The sequence below is a fragment of the Anomalospiza imberbis genome, unplaced genomic scaffold (assembly GCF_031753505.1).
Source record: "Anomalospiza imberbis isolate Cuckoo-Finch-1a 21T00152 unplaced genomic scaffold, ASM3175350v1 scaffold_1103, whole genome shotgun sequence".
In the NCBI taxonomy this organism is placed as follows: domain Eukaryota; kingdom Metazoa; phylum Chordata; class Aves; order Passeriformes; family Viduidae; genus Anomalospiza; species Anomalospiza imberbis.
In genome coordinates, this window is record NW_027099495.1 from 16,096 (window position 1) to 32,232 (window position 16,137).

Genomic DNA, 16,137 nt, shown 5'->3' on the forward strand with positions numbered 1-16,137 from the left:
CGTGGCCGGCGGCGACGGGACTACCACGTGCTGGTTCGTCCGTTCGCAATTAATTTATTCGCAATCGATGCGCTTAATTAACGGGGGTGGGGGCGGCGGGGCCGGGGCGGGGCCGGGGCGGGGGAGGGGCGCCGTGGCTGCCACGCCCCCCCCCCGGGAGGGGTGGGGGGAGGGGCCCTAGAGGCCCAAGGTGCCCCCGATGGAGGAGGCCAGGACCACGCCCAGCACCACGCAGCAGATGATGATCATGATCTTCTTCTGCCGGCGCCCGCGCCGCCGCGGTCCCGGGCAGTTCGGGGCCGGTCCGGTGGGTTTTGGTGAGTTTGGGGGGATTTGGGGGGATTTTGGTGAGTTTGGGGGGATTTGGGGGGATTTTGGTGAGTTTGGGGGGGTTTTGATGGATTTTGGGTGGGTTTTGGTGAGTTTGGGCGGATTTGGGGAGATTTTGGTGAGTTTGGGGGGGGTTTTGATGGATTTTGGGTGGGTTTTGGTGAGTTTGGGCAGATTTGGGGGGATTTTGGTGAGTTTGGAGGGATTTGGGGGGATTTTGGTGAATTTGGGGGGGTTTTGATGGATTTTGGGTGGGTTTTGGTGAATTTGGGCAGATTTGGGGGGATTTTGGTGAGTTTGGGGGGGGTTGATGGATTTTGGGTGGGTTTTGGTGATTTTGGGTGGATTTGGGGGGATTTTGGTCAGTTTGGGGGGGGTTTGATGGATTTTGGGTGGATTTTGGTGAGTTTGGGAGGATTTGGGTGGGTTTTGGTGATTTTGGGCGGATTTGGGGGGATTTTGGTGGGTTTGGGGGGGGTTTGATGGATTTTGGGTGGGTTTTGGTGAATTTCGAAGGGTTTTGGAGAGTTTTGGTGATTTTGGGGTGATTTTGGGTGGATTTTGGTGAGTTTGGGTGGATTAGGAGGGTTTTGGTGAATTTGGGGGAATTTCAAGGGGGTTTGGGGTGGATTTGGGTGAATTTTGGGAGATTTGAAAGGGATTTGGAGGGATTTTGGTGAATTTGGGGGGATTTTGGAGGGGTTTGATGGATTTTGATGAATTTTGGGTGAATTTGGGTGTTTTGGGGTGATTTGGGGTGAATTTTGTGTGAATTTTGGTGAATTTTGTGTGAATTTGGATGATTTTGGGTGAATTTTGGTGAATTTTGGGTGAATTTGGGTGAATTTTGGGTGAATTTGGATGATTTTGGGTGAATTTTGGGTGATTTTGGGTGAATTTTGGTGAATTTTGGGTGAATTTTGGTGAATTTGGTGAATTTGGTGAATTTGGGTGAATTTTGGTGAATTTTGGTGAATTTGGGTGAATTTGGGTGAATTTTTGTGAATTTTTGTGAATTTTGGTGAATTTTGGTGATTTTGGGTGAATTTGGGTGAATTTGGGTGAATTTTGGTGAATTTGGGTGAATTTTGGGTGAATTTTGGTGAATTTTGGTGAATTTGGGTGAATTTTGGTGAATTTGGGTGAATTTTGGTGATTTTGGGTGAATTTTGGTGAATTTGGGTGAATTTTGGTGAATTTTGGTGAATTTGGGTGAATTTGGGTGAATTTTTGTGAAATTTTGTGAATTTTGGTGAATTTTGGTGATTTTGGGTGAATTTTGGTGAATTTGGGTGAATTTTGGTGAATTTTGGTGAATTTTGGTGAATTTTGGTGAATTTGGGTGAATTTGGGTGAATTTTGGTGAATTTTGGTGAATTTGGTGAATTTTGGGTGATTTTGGGTGAATTTTGGTGAATTTTGGTGAATTTGGGTGAATTTGGGTGAATTTGGGTGAATTTTGGGTGAATTTGGGTGAATTTGGGTGAATTTTGGTGATTTTGGGTGATTTTGGGTGAATTTGGGTGAATTTTGGTGAATTTGGGTGAATTTTGGTGAATTTTGGTGAATTTGGGTGAATTTGGGTGAATTTTGGGACGTCCCGGCAGCGGGGGAGGGGAGAGAGGAGAGAAGAGCAGAGCGTTACCGACCCCTCCCCCACCCTGGCCCGGGGCACCTTCCTGGTGGCCACACCGGGGTCTCGGTGGCCACAGCGAATTCTTGGTGGCCACATCAAGGCCTTGGTGGCCACATTGAGGTCTTGGTGGCCACATCAAGGCCTTGGTGGCCACATTGAGGTCTTGGTGGCCACACTGGGTTTGCGGTGGCCACACTGAGGTCTTGGTGGCCACACTGGGTTTGCGGTGGCCACACTCAATTCCAGTTGCCCCCAGTACCCCCCGGTAGCCCCATTTGCCCCCGGTGACCCCCAGTAGCCCCTGGTAGCCCCAGTAGCCCCTGGTCACCCCCATTTGCCCCTGGTCACCCCGGGAAGCCCCCCAGCGACCACCAGTAGAGCTGGTAGCCCCCCAGTAGCCATAGTAGCCCTGGTAGCCCCCCGGTGGCCCCCTGGTAGCCCCATTTGCCCCTGGTAGCCCCCCAGTAGCCCCGGTAGCCCCCCAGTGACCCCAGTAGCCCCCCGGTAGCCCCGGTAGCCCCCCGGTAGCCCCACTGACCCGCCGGGCCTTGCTCTGGTACTTGACGGCTTTCTTGGTGTCGGACACGGCGCGCTCGACGTAATCCACGGAGTGCTCGACGTTGTACTCGATGCGGTCAATCATCTCGCCCTGCGGCCACCAGAGTGACCACCGGTCAGCCAGAGTGACCACCGGCCAGTGACAGTGGCCACCGGCCAGTGACAGTGGCCACGGGTCAGTGACAGTGACCATTGGTCAGTCACGGTGACCGCTGGTGACCATCGACGTTGTACTCGATGAGGTCAATCATCTCGCCCTGCGGCCACCAGAGTGACTGCTGGTCAGTGACAGTGGCCACCGGCCAGTGACAGTGGCCACCGGCCAGTGACAGTGACCATTGGTCAGTCACGGTGACCGCTGGTGACCATCGACGTTGTACTCGATGCGGTCAATCATCTCGCCCTGCGGCCACCAGAGTGACCGCCGGTCAGCCAGAGTGACCACCGGCCAGCCAGAGTGACCGCCGGCCAGTGACAGTGACCACCGGCCAGTGACAGTGACCACGGGTCAGTAAAAGTGACCATTGGTCAGTCACGGTGACCGCTGGTGACCATCGACGTTGTACTCGATGCGGTCAATCATCTCGCCCTGCGGCCACCAGAGTGACCACCGGTCAGTGACAGTGGCCACCGGCCAGTGACAGTGACCACCGGCCAGTGACAGTGGCCACCGGCCAGCCAGAGTGGCCACCGGCCAGCCAGAGTGACCACCGGCCAGTGACAGTGACCACGGGTCAGTGACAGTGACCACGGGCCAGTGACAGTGACCATTGGTCAGGCACGGTGACCGCTGGTGACCATCGACGTTGTACTCGATGCGGTCAATCATCTCGCCCTGCGGCCACCAGAGTGACCACCGGTCAGCCAGAGTGACCACCGGCCAGTGACAGTGGCCACCGGTCAGTGACAGTGACCACCGGCCAGTGGCAGTGACCACGGGTCAGTGACAGTGACCACTGGTCAGTCACGGTGACCGCTGGTGACCATCGACGTTGTACTCGATGCGGTCAATCATCTCGCCCTGCGGCCACCAGAGTGACCACCGGCCAGTGACAGTGGCCACCGGCCAGTGACAGTGACCACTGGCCAGTGACAGTGACCACCGGCCAGTGACAGTGACCACGGGTCAGTAAAAGTGACCATTGGTCAGTCACGGTGACCGCTGGTCACTTCCAATGACCGGTGGCCACTCGGGATGACCGGTGGCCACTTGGGATGACGGGTGGCCGCTCCGGCCGCACCTGGCTCTCCACCAGTATGGCCATGTCCACGAACACGTCCTGGATGACCGGTGGCCGCTCCCATTGACCCGTGGCCACTCCCATGGACCTGTGGCCACTCGGGATGACCGGTGGCCACTCGGGATGACCGGTGGCCGCTCCAGCCGCACCTGGCTCTCCACCAGCATGGCCATGTCCATGAACATGGCCTGGATGACCCCTGGTCACTCCCAGTGACCTCTAACCCATCCCATGGACCCGTGGCCACTCCCATGGACCTGTGGCCACTCGGGATGACCGGTGGCCACTCGGGATGACCGGTGGCCACCCGGGATGACCGGTGGCCGCTGCGGCCGCACCTGGCTCTCCACCAGCATGGCCATGTCCACGAACACGTCCTGGACGACCCCTGGTCACTCCCGATGACCTGTGGCCACTCCCATTGACCAGTGGCCACTCGGGATGACCGGTGGCCACTCGGGCTGACCCGTGGCCACCCGGGATGACTGGTGGCCGCTGCGGCCGCACCTGGCTCTCCACCAGCATGGCCATGTCCACGAACATGTCCTGGATGACCCCTGGTCACTCCCGGTGACCCGTGGCCACTCCCATTGACCCGTGGCCACTCCCATGGACCCGTGGCCACTCCCATGGACCGGTGGCCACTCGGGATGACCGGTGGCCACTCGGGATGACCGGTGGCCGCTCCGGCCGCACCTGGCTCTCCACCAGCATGGCCATGTCCACGAACATGTCCTGGATGACCCCTGGTCACTCCCGATGACCTGTGGCCACTCCCATGGACCGGTGGCCACTCCCATTGACCCGTGGCCACTCGGGCTGACCCGTGGCCACCCGGGATGACCGGTGGCCGCTGCGGCCGCACCTGGCTCTCCACCAGCATGGCCATGTCCACGAACATGTCCTGGATGACCCCTGGTCACTCCCAGTGACCTCTAACCCATCCTGATGACCCGTGGCCACTCCCATGGACCGGTGGCCACTCGGGCTGACCGGTGGCCACCCGGGATGACCGGTGGCCGCTGCGGCCGCACCTGGCTCTCCACCAGCATGGCCATGTCCATGAACATGGCCTGGATGACCCCTGGTCACTCCCAGTGACCTCTAACCCATCCCGATGACCCGTGGCCACTCGGGATGACCGGTGGCCACTCCCATGGACCAGTGGCCACCCGGGATGGCCGGTGGCCGCTGCGGCCGCACCTGGCTCTCCACCAGCATGGCCATGTCCACGAACATGTCCTGGATGACCCCTGGTCACTCCCAGTGACCTCTAACCCATCCCATGGACCCGTGGCCACTCCCATGGACCGGTGGCCACTCGGGATGACTGGTGGCCGCTGCGGCCGCACCTGGCTCTCCACCAGCATGGCCATGTCCACGAACATGTCGTGCAGCTCGCGGATGCTGGTCTCCAGCTTGATGATCTCGTTGTGCCGCGTCTCGATCTCGTTCAGCGCCTGCTTGGTCATCTGCGAGTCCATCTTGATCTGCGGGCACGCGCGCCGTCACCCGCGGCCACCGGGGGCTCCCGGGGGCCACCGAGTGCTCCGGGTGCTCCCAGAGATCACCTGGTGGTCACCCGCGGCCACCGGGGGCTCCCGGGGGCCACCGAGTGCTCCAGGTGGTCCCAGAGATCACCTGGTGGTCACCGGGGGCTCCTGGAGGCCACCGAAGTTCTCCAGGTGGTCCCAGAGGTCACCCGCGGCCACCGGGGGCTCCCGGGGGCCACCAGAGATCTCCAGGTGGTCCCAGAGGTCACCCGCGGCCACCGGGGGCTCCTGGGGTCCACCAAAGTTCTCCAGGTGGTCCCAGAGGTCACCTGGTGGTCACCAGGGGCTCCTGGAGGCCACCGAAGTTCTCCAGGTGGTCCCAGAGGTCACCCGCAGCCACCGGGGGCTCCCGGGGGCCACCGAGTGCTCCGGGTGCTCCCAGAGGTCACCTGGTGGTCACCGGGGGCTCCTGAGGCCACCAGAGATCTCCAGGTGGTCCCAGAGGTCACCTGGTGGTCACCGGGGGCTCCTGGGGACCACCAGAGATCTCCAGGTGGTCCCAGGGGTCACCTGGGGTCACCTGGGGTCACCTGGGGTCACCTGGGGACACCTGGGACACCTGGTGGCCACCAGAGATCTCCAGGTGGTCACCTGGTGGTCACCAGATGTCCCTGGGGTCACCTGGGGCACCTGGTAGCCACCAAAGTTCTCCAGGTGCTCCCAGAGGTCACCTGGGGGCACCTGGTGCCCCAGTAGCCCCAGTAGCCCTGGTAGCCCTGCAGTAGTGGCCGCAGTAGCCCCCCGTTAGCCCCGGTAGCCCCCAGTAGCCCCAGTGATCCCCCAGTAACCCCGGTAGCCCCAGTAGCCACCCAGTAGCCCCGCAGTAGCCCCAGTAGCCCCCCAGTAGCCCCAGTAGCCACCCAGTCGCTGCGTTAGCCCCCCAGTGGCCGCGGTGGCCGCAGTCGCCCCAGTAGCCACGGTAGCCCCCTGGTAGCCTTGGTAGCCCGCCGTTAGCCGTGGTAGCCCCCCGGTAGCCCCGGTGGCCGCGGTGGACTCACGTCGTCGGTGAAGACGGCCAGCTTGCCGCTCTCCAGCATGTCCTCCAGCTCCTCGTTGGTCGTGGTCCGGCCGGCTGGGGGAGGGGCGGCCGGAGTGACCGCTGGGTGACCACTGAGTGGCCACTGAGCCCCCACTGGCCACTGAACCCCCAGAGTGGCCACTGACCCCCAGAGTGGCCACTGACCCCCCTGAGAGACCACTGACCACCAGAGTGACCCCTGAGTGACCCCGGAGTGACCCCTGACCCCCAGAGTGACCCTCTGACCCCGGAGTGACCCCTGACCCCGGAGTGACCCCTGACCACCAGAGTGACCCCTGACCCCAGAGTGACCACTGACCCCAGAGTGACCCCGGAGTGACCCCTGACCCCCCTGAGTGGCCACTGACCCCCCACTGGCCACTGACCCCCAGAGTGACCACTGACCACCAGAGTGACCCCAGAGTGACCCCTGAGTGACCCCTGACCCCAGAGTGACCCCAGAGTGACCCCTGACCCCGGAGTGACCCCTGACCCCAGAGTGACCCCTGTGTGACCCCGACCCCCAGAGTGACCACTGACCCCAGAGTGACCCCTGACCCCCAGATTGACCCCTGAGTGACCCTTGACCCCAGAGTGACCCCAGAGTGACCCCTGACCCCCGGAGTGACCCTCTGACCCCGGAGTGACCCCTGACCCCGGAGTGACCCCTGACCCCCAGAGTGACCCCTGACCCCAGAGTGACCCCAGAGTGACCCCTGACCCCTGTGTGACCCCTGACCCCCAGAGTGACCCCTGACCTTCCCACTGACCACTGAACCCCCTCCACTGACCCCCCAGAGTGACCCCTGACCCCAGAGTGACCCCTGAACCCAGAGTGACCCCTGACCCCCAGAGTGACCCCTGACCCCAGAGTGACCCCAGAGTGACCCCTGACCCCTGTGTGACCCCTGACCCCCGAGTGACCCCAGAGTGACCCCAGTGACCGGCGCAGCGGTCAGCGTCCGCACTGATCTCGAGCTGGCGCTGGATGCGGTCCTTGCAGCGGGCAGGGACGGTGACCCCAGAGTGACCCCAGAGTGACCCCAGAGTGACCCCAGAGTGACCCCTGACCCCCGTGTGACCCCAGAGTGACCCCAGTGACCGGCGCAGCGGTCAGCGTCCGCACTGATCTCGAGCTGGCGCTGGATGCGGTCCTTGCAGCGGTCAGGGACGGTGACCCCAGAGTGACCCCTGACCCCTGACCCCTGTGTTACCCCTGACCCCTGTGTGACCCCTGACCCCTGTGTGACCCCTGACCCCCGTGTGACCCCCGTGTGACCCCAGTGACCGGCGCAGCGGTCAGCGTCCGCACTGATCTCAAGCTGGCGCTGGATGCGGTCCTTGCAGCGGGCAGGGACGGTGACCCCAGAGTGACCCCTGACCCCTGAGTGACCCCTGACCCCCGTGTGACCCCCGTGTGACCCCAGTGACCGGTGCAGCGGTCAGTGTCCGCACTGATCTCGAGCTGGCGCTGGATGCGGTCCTTGCAGCGGTCGCGGTACTTGGACTGCGTGGCGTTGTACTCGGTCATCACCTCCACGAACTTCCGGGACAGCGTCGAGTGCTGCCGGGGGTGAGGGACAGGTGAGGGACAGGTGGGACAGGTGAGAGACAGGTGAGACACAGGTGAGATATGGACAGGTGAGACATGGACAGGTGAGACATGGACAGGTGAGGCATGGACAGGTGAGACATGGATGAACTTCCGGGACAGCGTCAAGTGCTGCCGGGGGCACGGGACACAGGTGAGATATGGACAGGTGAGACAGGTGAGAGACAGGTGAGACACAGGTGAGACATGTGAGACATGGATGAACTTCCGGGAGAGCGTCGAGTGCTGCCAGGGGTGAGGGACAGGTGAGACACAGGTGAGACATGGACAGGTGGGACATGGACAGGTGAGGGACAGGTGAGACATGGACAGGTGAGACATGGACAGGTGAGACATGGACAGGTGAGACATGGATGAACTTCCGGGAGAGCGTCGAGTGCTGCCGGGGGCACGGGACACAGGTGAGACATGGACAGGTGAGACACAGGTGAGACATGGACAGGTGAGACATGGACAGGTGAGGGACAGGTGAGACATGGACAGGTGAGATATGGACAGGTGAGGGACAGGTGAGACATGGACAGGTGAGATATGGACAGGTGAGGGACAGGTGAGACATGGACAGGTGAGGCATGGACAGGTGAGACATGGACAGGTGAGACATGGACAGGTGAGACACGGACAGGTGAGCACAGACAGGTGAGACATGGACAGGTGAGACATGGACAGGTGAGACATGGACAGGTGAGACATGGACAGGTGAGGGACAGGTGAGACATGGACAGGTGAGACACGGACAGGTGAGACAGGTGAGACATAGACAGGTGGGACATGGACAGGTGAGACATAGACAGGTGGGACATGGACAGGTGAGACATGGATGAACTTCTGGGACAGCGTCGAGTGCTGCCGGGGGCACGGGTGAGGGACAGGTGAGATATGGACAGGTGGGACACAGGTGAGACAGGTGAGGGACAGGTGAGACATGGATGAACTTCCGGGAGAGCGTCGAGTGCTGCCGGGGACACGGGACACAGGTGAGACACAGGTGAGACACAGGTGAGACATGGACAGGTGAGACACAGGTGAGACATGGATGAACTTCCGGGAGAGCGTTGAGTGCTGCCGGGGGCACGGGTGGGACAGGTGAGGGACAGGTGAGACATGGACAGGTGAGACAAGGACAGGTGAGACATGGACAGGTGAGACATGGACAGGTGAGAGATGGATAGGTGAGACACAGGTGAGACATGGACAGGTGAGAGATGGACAGGTGAGGGACAGGTGAGACATGGACAGGTGAGACATGGACAGGTGGGACATGGATGAACTTCCAGGAGAGCGTCGAGTGCTGCCGGGGGCACAGGTGAGGGACAGGTGAGCATGGACAGGTGGGACATGGACAGGTGAGATATGGACAAGTGAGCACGGACAGGTGAGGGACAGGTGGGAGGGGCCAGGTGAGGTCACACAGGTGAGGTCACACAGGTGAGGGACGGGTGGGAGGGGACAGGTGAGGGACAGGTGAGGTCACACAGGTGAGGTCACACAGGTGAGGTCACACAGGTGAGGGACAGGTGGGAGGGGACAGGTGAGGTCACACAGGTGAGGTCACACAGGTGAGGTCACACGGGTGAGGTCACACAGGTGAGGGACAGGTGAGGGACAGGTGGGAGGGGACAGGTGAGGTCACACAGGTGAGGTCACACAGGTGAGGGACAGGTGAGGTCACACAGGTGAGGGACAGGTGAGGTCACACGGGTGAGGTCACACAGGTGAGGGACGGGTGGGAGGGGACAGGTGAGGTCACACGGGTGAGGTCACACAGGTGAGGTCACACAGGTGAGGTCACGTGGGTGAGGTCACACAGGTGAGGTCACACAGGTGAGGGACGAGTGGGAGGGGTCAGGTGAGGTCACACAGGTGAGGTCACACGGGTGAGGTCACACAGGTGAGGTCACGTGGGTGAGGTCACACAGGTGAGGTCACAGAGGTGAGGGACGGGTGGGAGGGGACAGGTGGGACAGGTGCGATCATACAACGACAATGCTGAGGAAGCTGGTGATGACGATGAAGCCAACGATAACGATGACGATGAAGTCAACGATGATGATGAGGATGATGATGATGAAGTCAATAACATGATGAAGTCGATGACGATGATGAAGTTGATGACGATGACGAAGTCAACGATGACAATGTCAATGATGACGATGACGACGATGAAGTCATTGACGACAATGACGACGATGACGATGACGAAGTAAACAATGGCAATGTCAATGATGACGATGACGATGATGAAGTCATTGACGATGATGACGATGACGATGACGAAGTCAACGATGGCAATGTCAATGACAACAATGACAATGATGAAGTCAATGATGACGATGACGATGATGATGACGAAGTCAACGAAGGCAATGTCAATGACGACGACGACGATGATGAAGTCAATGACGACGATGACGATGACGAAGTCAACGATGGCAATGTCAATGACGATGACGATGATGACGATGACGATGACGAAGTCAACGAAGGCAATGTCAATGACGACAATGATGACGATGACGATGACGAAGTCAACGATGGCAATGTCAATGATGACGATGACGACGATGATGAAGTCAATGACAACGATGACGATGACGAAGTCAACGATGACAATGTCATCACCGACGCCGGCGGCGCCGAGGCCGAAGGTCTCACCTGCGTCTTGCGGATGCGCAGGTCGGCCGAGGAGCGGTTCAGCCCCTCCTCCTGCTCGATGCTCTGCTCGATGGCTGCGGCCGGGGCACAGCGGTCACTCGGTGGTCACTCAGTGGTCACTCGGTGGTCACTCAGTGGTCACTCGGTGGTCACTCAGTGGTCACTCGGGGGAGGGGGCAGCGGTCACCTTTCAATTTGGAGCGCACTTTGTTCGCCGTCTTCTTGATGTCGGCCGTGAGGTCCTCGAGCTCCTGCTTGGTCTCTGGAGTGACCACGAGTGACCGGTGAGTGACCGGTGAGTGACCGGACACTGACCAGTGAGTGACCAGTGAGTGACCGGTGAGTGACCGGTGAGTGACCGGTCACTGACCAGTGAGTGACCAGTGAGTGACCGGTGAGTGACCGGTCACTGACCAGTGAGTGACCGGTGAGTGACCACTGAGTGACCGGTCACTGACCAGTGAGTGACCAGTGAGTGACCAGTGAGTGACCGGTGAGTGACCGGTGAGTGACCGGACACTGACCAGTGAGTGACCAGTGAGTGACCAGTGAGTGACCGGTCACTGACCAGTGAGTGACCAGTGAGTGACCGGTCACTGACCAGTGAGTGACCGGTGAGTGACTGGTGAGTGACCAGTGAGTGACCAGTGAGTGACCGGTGAGTGACCAGTGAGTGACCATTGACCAGTCACTGACCAGTGAGTGACCAGTGAGTGACCAGTGAGTGACCGGACACTGACCAGTGAGTGACCGGTGAGTGACCGGTCACTGACCAGTGAGTGACCGGTGAGTGACCGGTCACTGACCAGTGAGTGACCAGTGAGTGACCGGTGAGTGACCGGTCACTGACCAGTGAGTGACCAGTGAGTGACCGGTGAGTGACCAGTGAGTGACCAGTGAGTGACCAGTCACTGGCCAGTGAGTGACCGGTGAGTGACCGGTGAGTGACCGGTCACTGACCAGTGAGTGACCAGTGAGTGACCGGTGAGTGACCGGTCACTGACCAGTGAGTGACCAGTGAGTGACCAGTGAGTGACCGGTGAGTGACCGGTGAGTGACCAGTGAGTGACCGGTGAGTGACCAGTGAGTGACCATTGACCAGTCACTGACCAGTGAGTGACCAGTGAGTGACCAGTGAGTGACCGGACACTGACCAGTGAGTGACCGGTGAGTGACCGGTCACTGACCAGTGAGTGACCGGTGAGTGACCGGTCACTGACCAGTGAGTGACCAGTGAGTGACCGGTGAGTGACCGGTCACTGACCAGTGAGTGACCAGTGAGTGACCGGTGAGTGACCAGTGAGTGACCAGTGAGTGACCAGTCACTGGCCAGTGAGTGACCGGTGAGTGACCGGTGAGTGACCGGTCACTGACCAGTGAGTGACCAGTGAGTGACCGGTGAGTGACCGGTCACTGACCAGTGAGTGACCAGTGAGTGACCAGTGAGTGACCGGTGAGTGACCGGTGAGTGACCGGACACTGACCAGTGAGTGACCAGTGAGTGACCAGTGAGTGACTGGTCACTGACCAGTGAGTGACCAGTGAGTGACCGGTCACTGACCAGTGAGTGACCGGTGAGTGACTGGTGAGTGACCAGTGAGTGACCAGTGAGTGACCGGTGAGTGACCAGTGAGTGACCATTGACCAGTCACTGACCAGTGAGTGACCAGTGAGTGACCAGTGAGTGACCGGACACTGACCAGTGAGTGACCGGTGAGTGACCGGTCACTGACCAGTGAGTGACCGGTGAGTGACCGGTCACTGACCAGTGAGTGACCAGTGAGTGACCGGTGAGTGACTGGTCACTGACCAGTGAGTGACCAGTGAGTGACCGGTGAGTGACCAGTGAGTGACCAGTGAGTGACCAGTCACTGGCCAGTGAGTGACCGGTGAGTGACCGGTGAGTGACCGGTCACTGACCAGTGAGTGACCAGTGAGTGACCGGTGAGTGACCGGTCACTGACCAGTGAGTGACCAGTGAGTGACCGGTGAGTGACCAGTGAGTGACCGGTGAGTGACCGGTGAGTGACCGGTGAGTGACCAGTGAGTGACCGGTGAGTGACCGGTCACTGGCCAGTGAGTGACCGGTGAGTGACCGGTGAGTGACCACTGAGTGACCACTGAGTGACCAGCCAGTGACCGCTGACCCCATTAATGACCCCATTAATGACCCCATGGCCCCATTAATGACCCCGTTAATGACCCCGTTAATGACCCAATGACCTCGTTAATGACCTAATTACCCAGTTAGTGACCCCACTGACAACTGATTAATTAATAATCGCGTTAATTACTCTCATCGGGGTTGGGGGCGGCCAGGATGGCGCTGTGCTGCTGCTAATTAATGACCCGAGGAGCTCGTTAGCGACCCCGTTAATGAGCCAATGGCCCCGTTAACGACCCCACGGCCCCGTTAGTGACCCCATTAATGACGGATTAATTAATAATCGCGTTAATTACTCTCATCGGGGTTGGGGGCGGCCAGGATGGCGCTGTGCTGCTGCTAATTAATGACCCGAGGAGCTCGTTAGCGACCCCGTTAATGACCCCATGGCCCCGTTAACGGCCCCACGGCCCCGTTAGTGACCCCATTAATGACTGATTAATTAATAATCGCGTTAATTACTCTCATCGGGGTTGGGGGCGGCCAGGATGGCGCTGTGCTGCTGCTAATTAATGACCCGAGGAGCTCGTTAGCGACCCCGTTAATGAGCCAATGGCCCCGTTAACGACCCCACGGCCCCGTTAGTGACCCCATTAATGACTGATTAATTAATAATCGTGTTAATTACTCTCATCGGGGTTGGGGGCGGCCAGGATGGCGCTGTGCTGCTGCTAATTAATGACCCGAGGAGCTCGTTAGCGACCCCGTTAATGAGCCCATGGCCCCGTTAACGACCCCACGGCCCCGTTAGTGACCCCATTAATGACTGATTAATTAATAATCGCGTTAATTACTCTCATCGGGGTTGGGGGCGGCCAGGATGGCGCTGTGCTGCTTCTTCACCTGCTCCACGTCCTCCGAGAGCTTCTCGATGCAGCCCCGGATCTCCTCCACCTGCGCCCGTTCGGGGAAAGTTCGGGCGGTTTTGGGAAAATTCGGGGGATTCGGGAAAATTTGGGGGATTTTGGGAAAATTCGGGGGATTTTGGGAAAATTTGGGGGATTTTGGGAAAATTTGGGGGATTCGGGGGATTTTGGGGTGAATTTGGGGTGAATTTTTGGGGTTTTTGGGTGAATTTTGGGGTGAAATTTGGGGTGAAATTTGGGGTTTTTAGGGCAAATTTTGGGGTGAATTTTTGGGGTTTTTTGGGGTGAATTTTGGGGTGAAATTTGGGGTGAAATTTTGGGTTTTTTGGGTGAAAATTTGGGGATTTAGGGGATTTTAGAGTGAACTTTGGGGTGAAATTTTGGGGTTTTTTGGGTGAATTTTGGGGGATATAGGGGATTTTAGGGTGAATTTTGGGGTGAAATTTTGGGGTTTTTGGGGTTTTTAGCGCGAATTTTGGGGTTTTTGGGTTTTTTAGGGCAAATTTTGCGGTGAAATTTTGGGGGATTTTTGGGTGAAATTTTGGCGATATTGGGGTGACATTTTGGGGGTTTTGGATTTTTTTGGGTGAATTTTGGGGTGAAAATTTGGGGATTTTAGGGTGAATTTTGGGGTGAAATTTGGGGGATTTTTTGGGGAAGAAATTCCGGGGTTTCTGGTTGAAATTTGGGATTTTTGGGGCAAATTTTGGGGGTTTGGGGTGAAATCCTGGCAGGTTTTGGGGTGAAATTTGGGGCTTTTGGGAAAATTTGGGGGATTTTGGGGGATCTGGGTTTTTTTAGGGAAGATTTGGGGGATTTTGGGGGATTTTTGGGGATCTGGGGGATTCTGGGGGGTCCCACTCCATTTTTGGGGGTCCCTGGGGGTATTCAGGTGCGCTGATCCCATTTTTTGGGGTCCCAAACCCATTTTTTGGGTCCCCAGGCCATTTTTGGGAGCCCACCCGCTCGAAGAACTCATCCATGAAGTGATCCCCGTCCATTTTTGGGGTCTGTACCCCATTTTTGGGGGTTTTTGGGGTCCCACTCCCATTTTTGGGGGTCCCTGGGGGTATTCAGGTGCGCCGATCCCATTTTTGGGGGTCCCAAACCCATTTTTTGGGTCCCCAGGCCATTTTTGGGGGCCCACCCGCTCGAAGAACTCGTCCATGAAGTGATCCCCGTCCCATTTTTGGGGTTTTTTTGGAGGTCCCGATCCATTTTTGGGGGTCCTGATCCCAATTTTTGGGGTCCCACTCCCATTTTTGGGGTCCCTGGGGGTTTCCAGGTGCGCCGATCCCATTTTTGGGGGTCCCCAGGCCGTTTTCGGGCCCCACCTGCTCGAAAGAACTCGTCCATGAAGTGGTCCCTGTCCACCGTCACCACCTCCTCCTCATCGTCGCTGTCCTTGGCCTGCAGGGGGCGCTGTCACCGCCCACCGGGGGGCGTGGCCTCACAGAAACCCCGCCCCACCAAAAACCCGCCCACAAAACCCCACCCAACCTAAACCCCGCCCCAAAAACCCCGCCCCAATCCAAACCCCGCCCACAAAACCCCACCCAACCTAAACCCCGCCCCCAAAACCCCGCCCCAATACAAACCCCGCCACAAAAAAACCCCACCCAACCTAAACCCCCGCCCCAAAACACCACCCAACCTAAACCCCGCCCTCAAAACCCCACCCAACCTAAACCCCGCCCCCAAAACCCCGCCCCAATCCAAACCCCGCCCACAAAACCCCATCCAACCTAAACCCCGCCCCCAAAACACCACCCAACCTAAACCCCGCCCCAAAACCCCGCCCAACCCAAACCCCGCCCTCAAAACCCCGCCCAACATAAATCCCGCCCCCAAATTCCACCCCCACCAAAACCCCGCCCCATGATTGGCTCCTGCATCCACCCTGCCCCCTGACTCATTTGCTCATTTGCATAGGGGGCGGGGCTCTCTGAGGGATGCCGGCGGGGGATTGGGTGAGCTGCGGTGGCCACGCCCCTCTCTGGGCGAGGATCCGCCCCCTGTGGCCACCGCGGGACCTTCCAGGGGCTCCCAGTGGCTCCCAGTGGCTCCCAGTTCAATCCCAGTTTATCCCAGTCCATCCCAGTTCATCCCAGTCCATCCCAGTTTATCCCAGTTCAATCCCAGTTTATCCCAGTCCATCCCAGTTTATCCCAGTTCAATCCCAGTTTCATCCCAGTCCATCCCAATCCCATCCCAGTTCATCCCAGTCCATCCCAGTAACTCCCAGGGCCCCAAGCCCCCCCCCAAAAAGCTCCAAAAACTCAAAATTCCCCCCAAAATCCCCAATTTGCCCCCAAAATCCCCCCCAGAGCCCCAAACCCCCCCCAAATTCCTCCAAAACCCCCCCAAAATCCCCCCAACTCCAACCCCCCCCAAAAAATCCCCCAAAATCCTCCAAACCCCCCCAAAAAATCCCCCAAATTCCGCCAACCCCCCCCCCCCAAAAATCCCCCAAAATTCCGCCAACCCCCCCCCAAAAATCCCCC

The 16,137-nt window shown here is 58.7% G+C and overlaps 1 protein-coding gene across 1 annotated transcript; it reads right to left on the bottom strand.

Moving 5' to 3' along the window:
* Positions 1-131: 131 nt before the first annotated feature.
* Positions 132-10,852, bottom strand: LOC137465803 (syntaxin-1B-like). Its single transcript, XM_068177827.1, has 7 exons — positions 10,791-10,852; positions 10,604-10,677; positions 7,792-7,900; positions 6,317-6,390; positions 5,118-5,255; positions 2,505-2,615; positions 132-258 (listed from the first exon to the last, which is right to left on the bottom strand). Exons 3-7 carry the CDS (start codon positions 7,865-7,867, stop codon positions 178-180), a joined length of 480 nt encoding a protein of 159 aa, XP_068033928.1. The 5' UTR covers positions 7,868-7,900; positions 10,604-10,677; positions 10,791-10,852; the 3' UTR covers positions 132-177.
* Between the last annotated feature and the right edge of the window lie 5,285 nt (positions 10,853-16,137).

Coding starts and splice junctions, on each gene's coding strand:
- LOC137465803 (XM_068177827.1), bottom strand. CDS start 7,867: ATGACCGAGTACAACGCCACGCAGTCCAAGTACCGCGACCGCTGCAAG. Junction 6,391..7,791: donor CCAGCGCCAGCTCGAGATCA/GTGCGGACACTG, acceptor CCCCTCCCCCAG/CCGGCCGGACCACGACCAAC. Junction 2,616..5,117: donor CCATGCTGGTGGAGAGCCAG/GTGCGGCCGCAG, acceptor TGGTGGCCGCAG/GGCGAGATGATTGACCGCAT.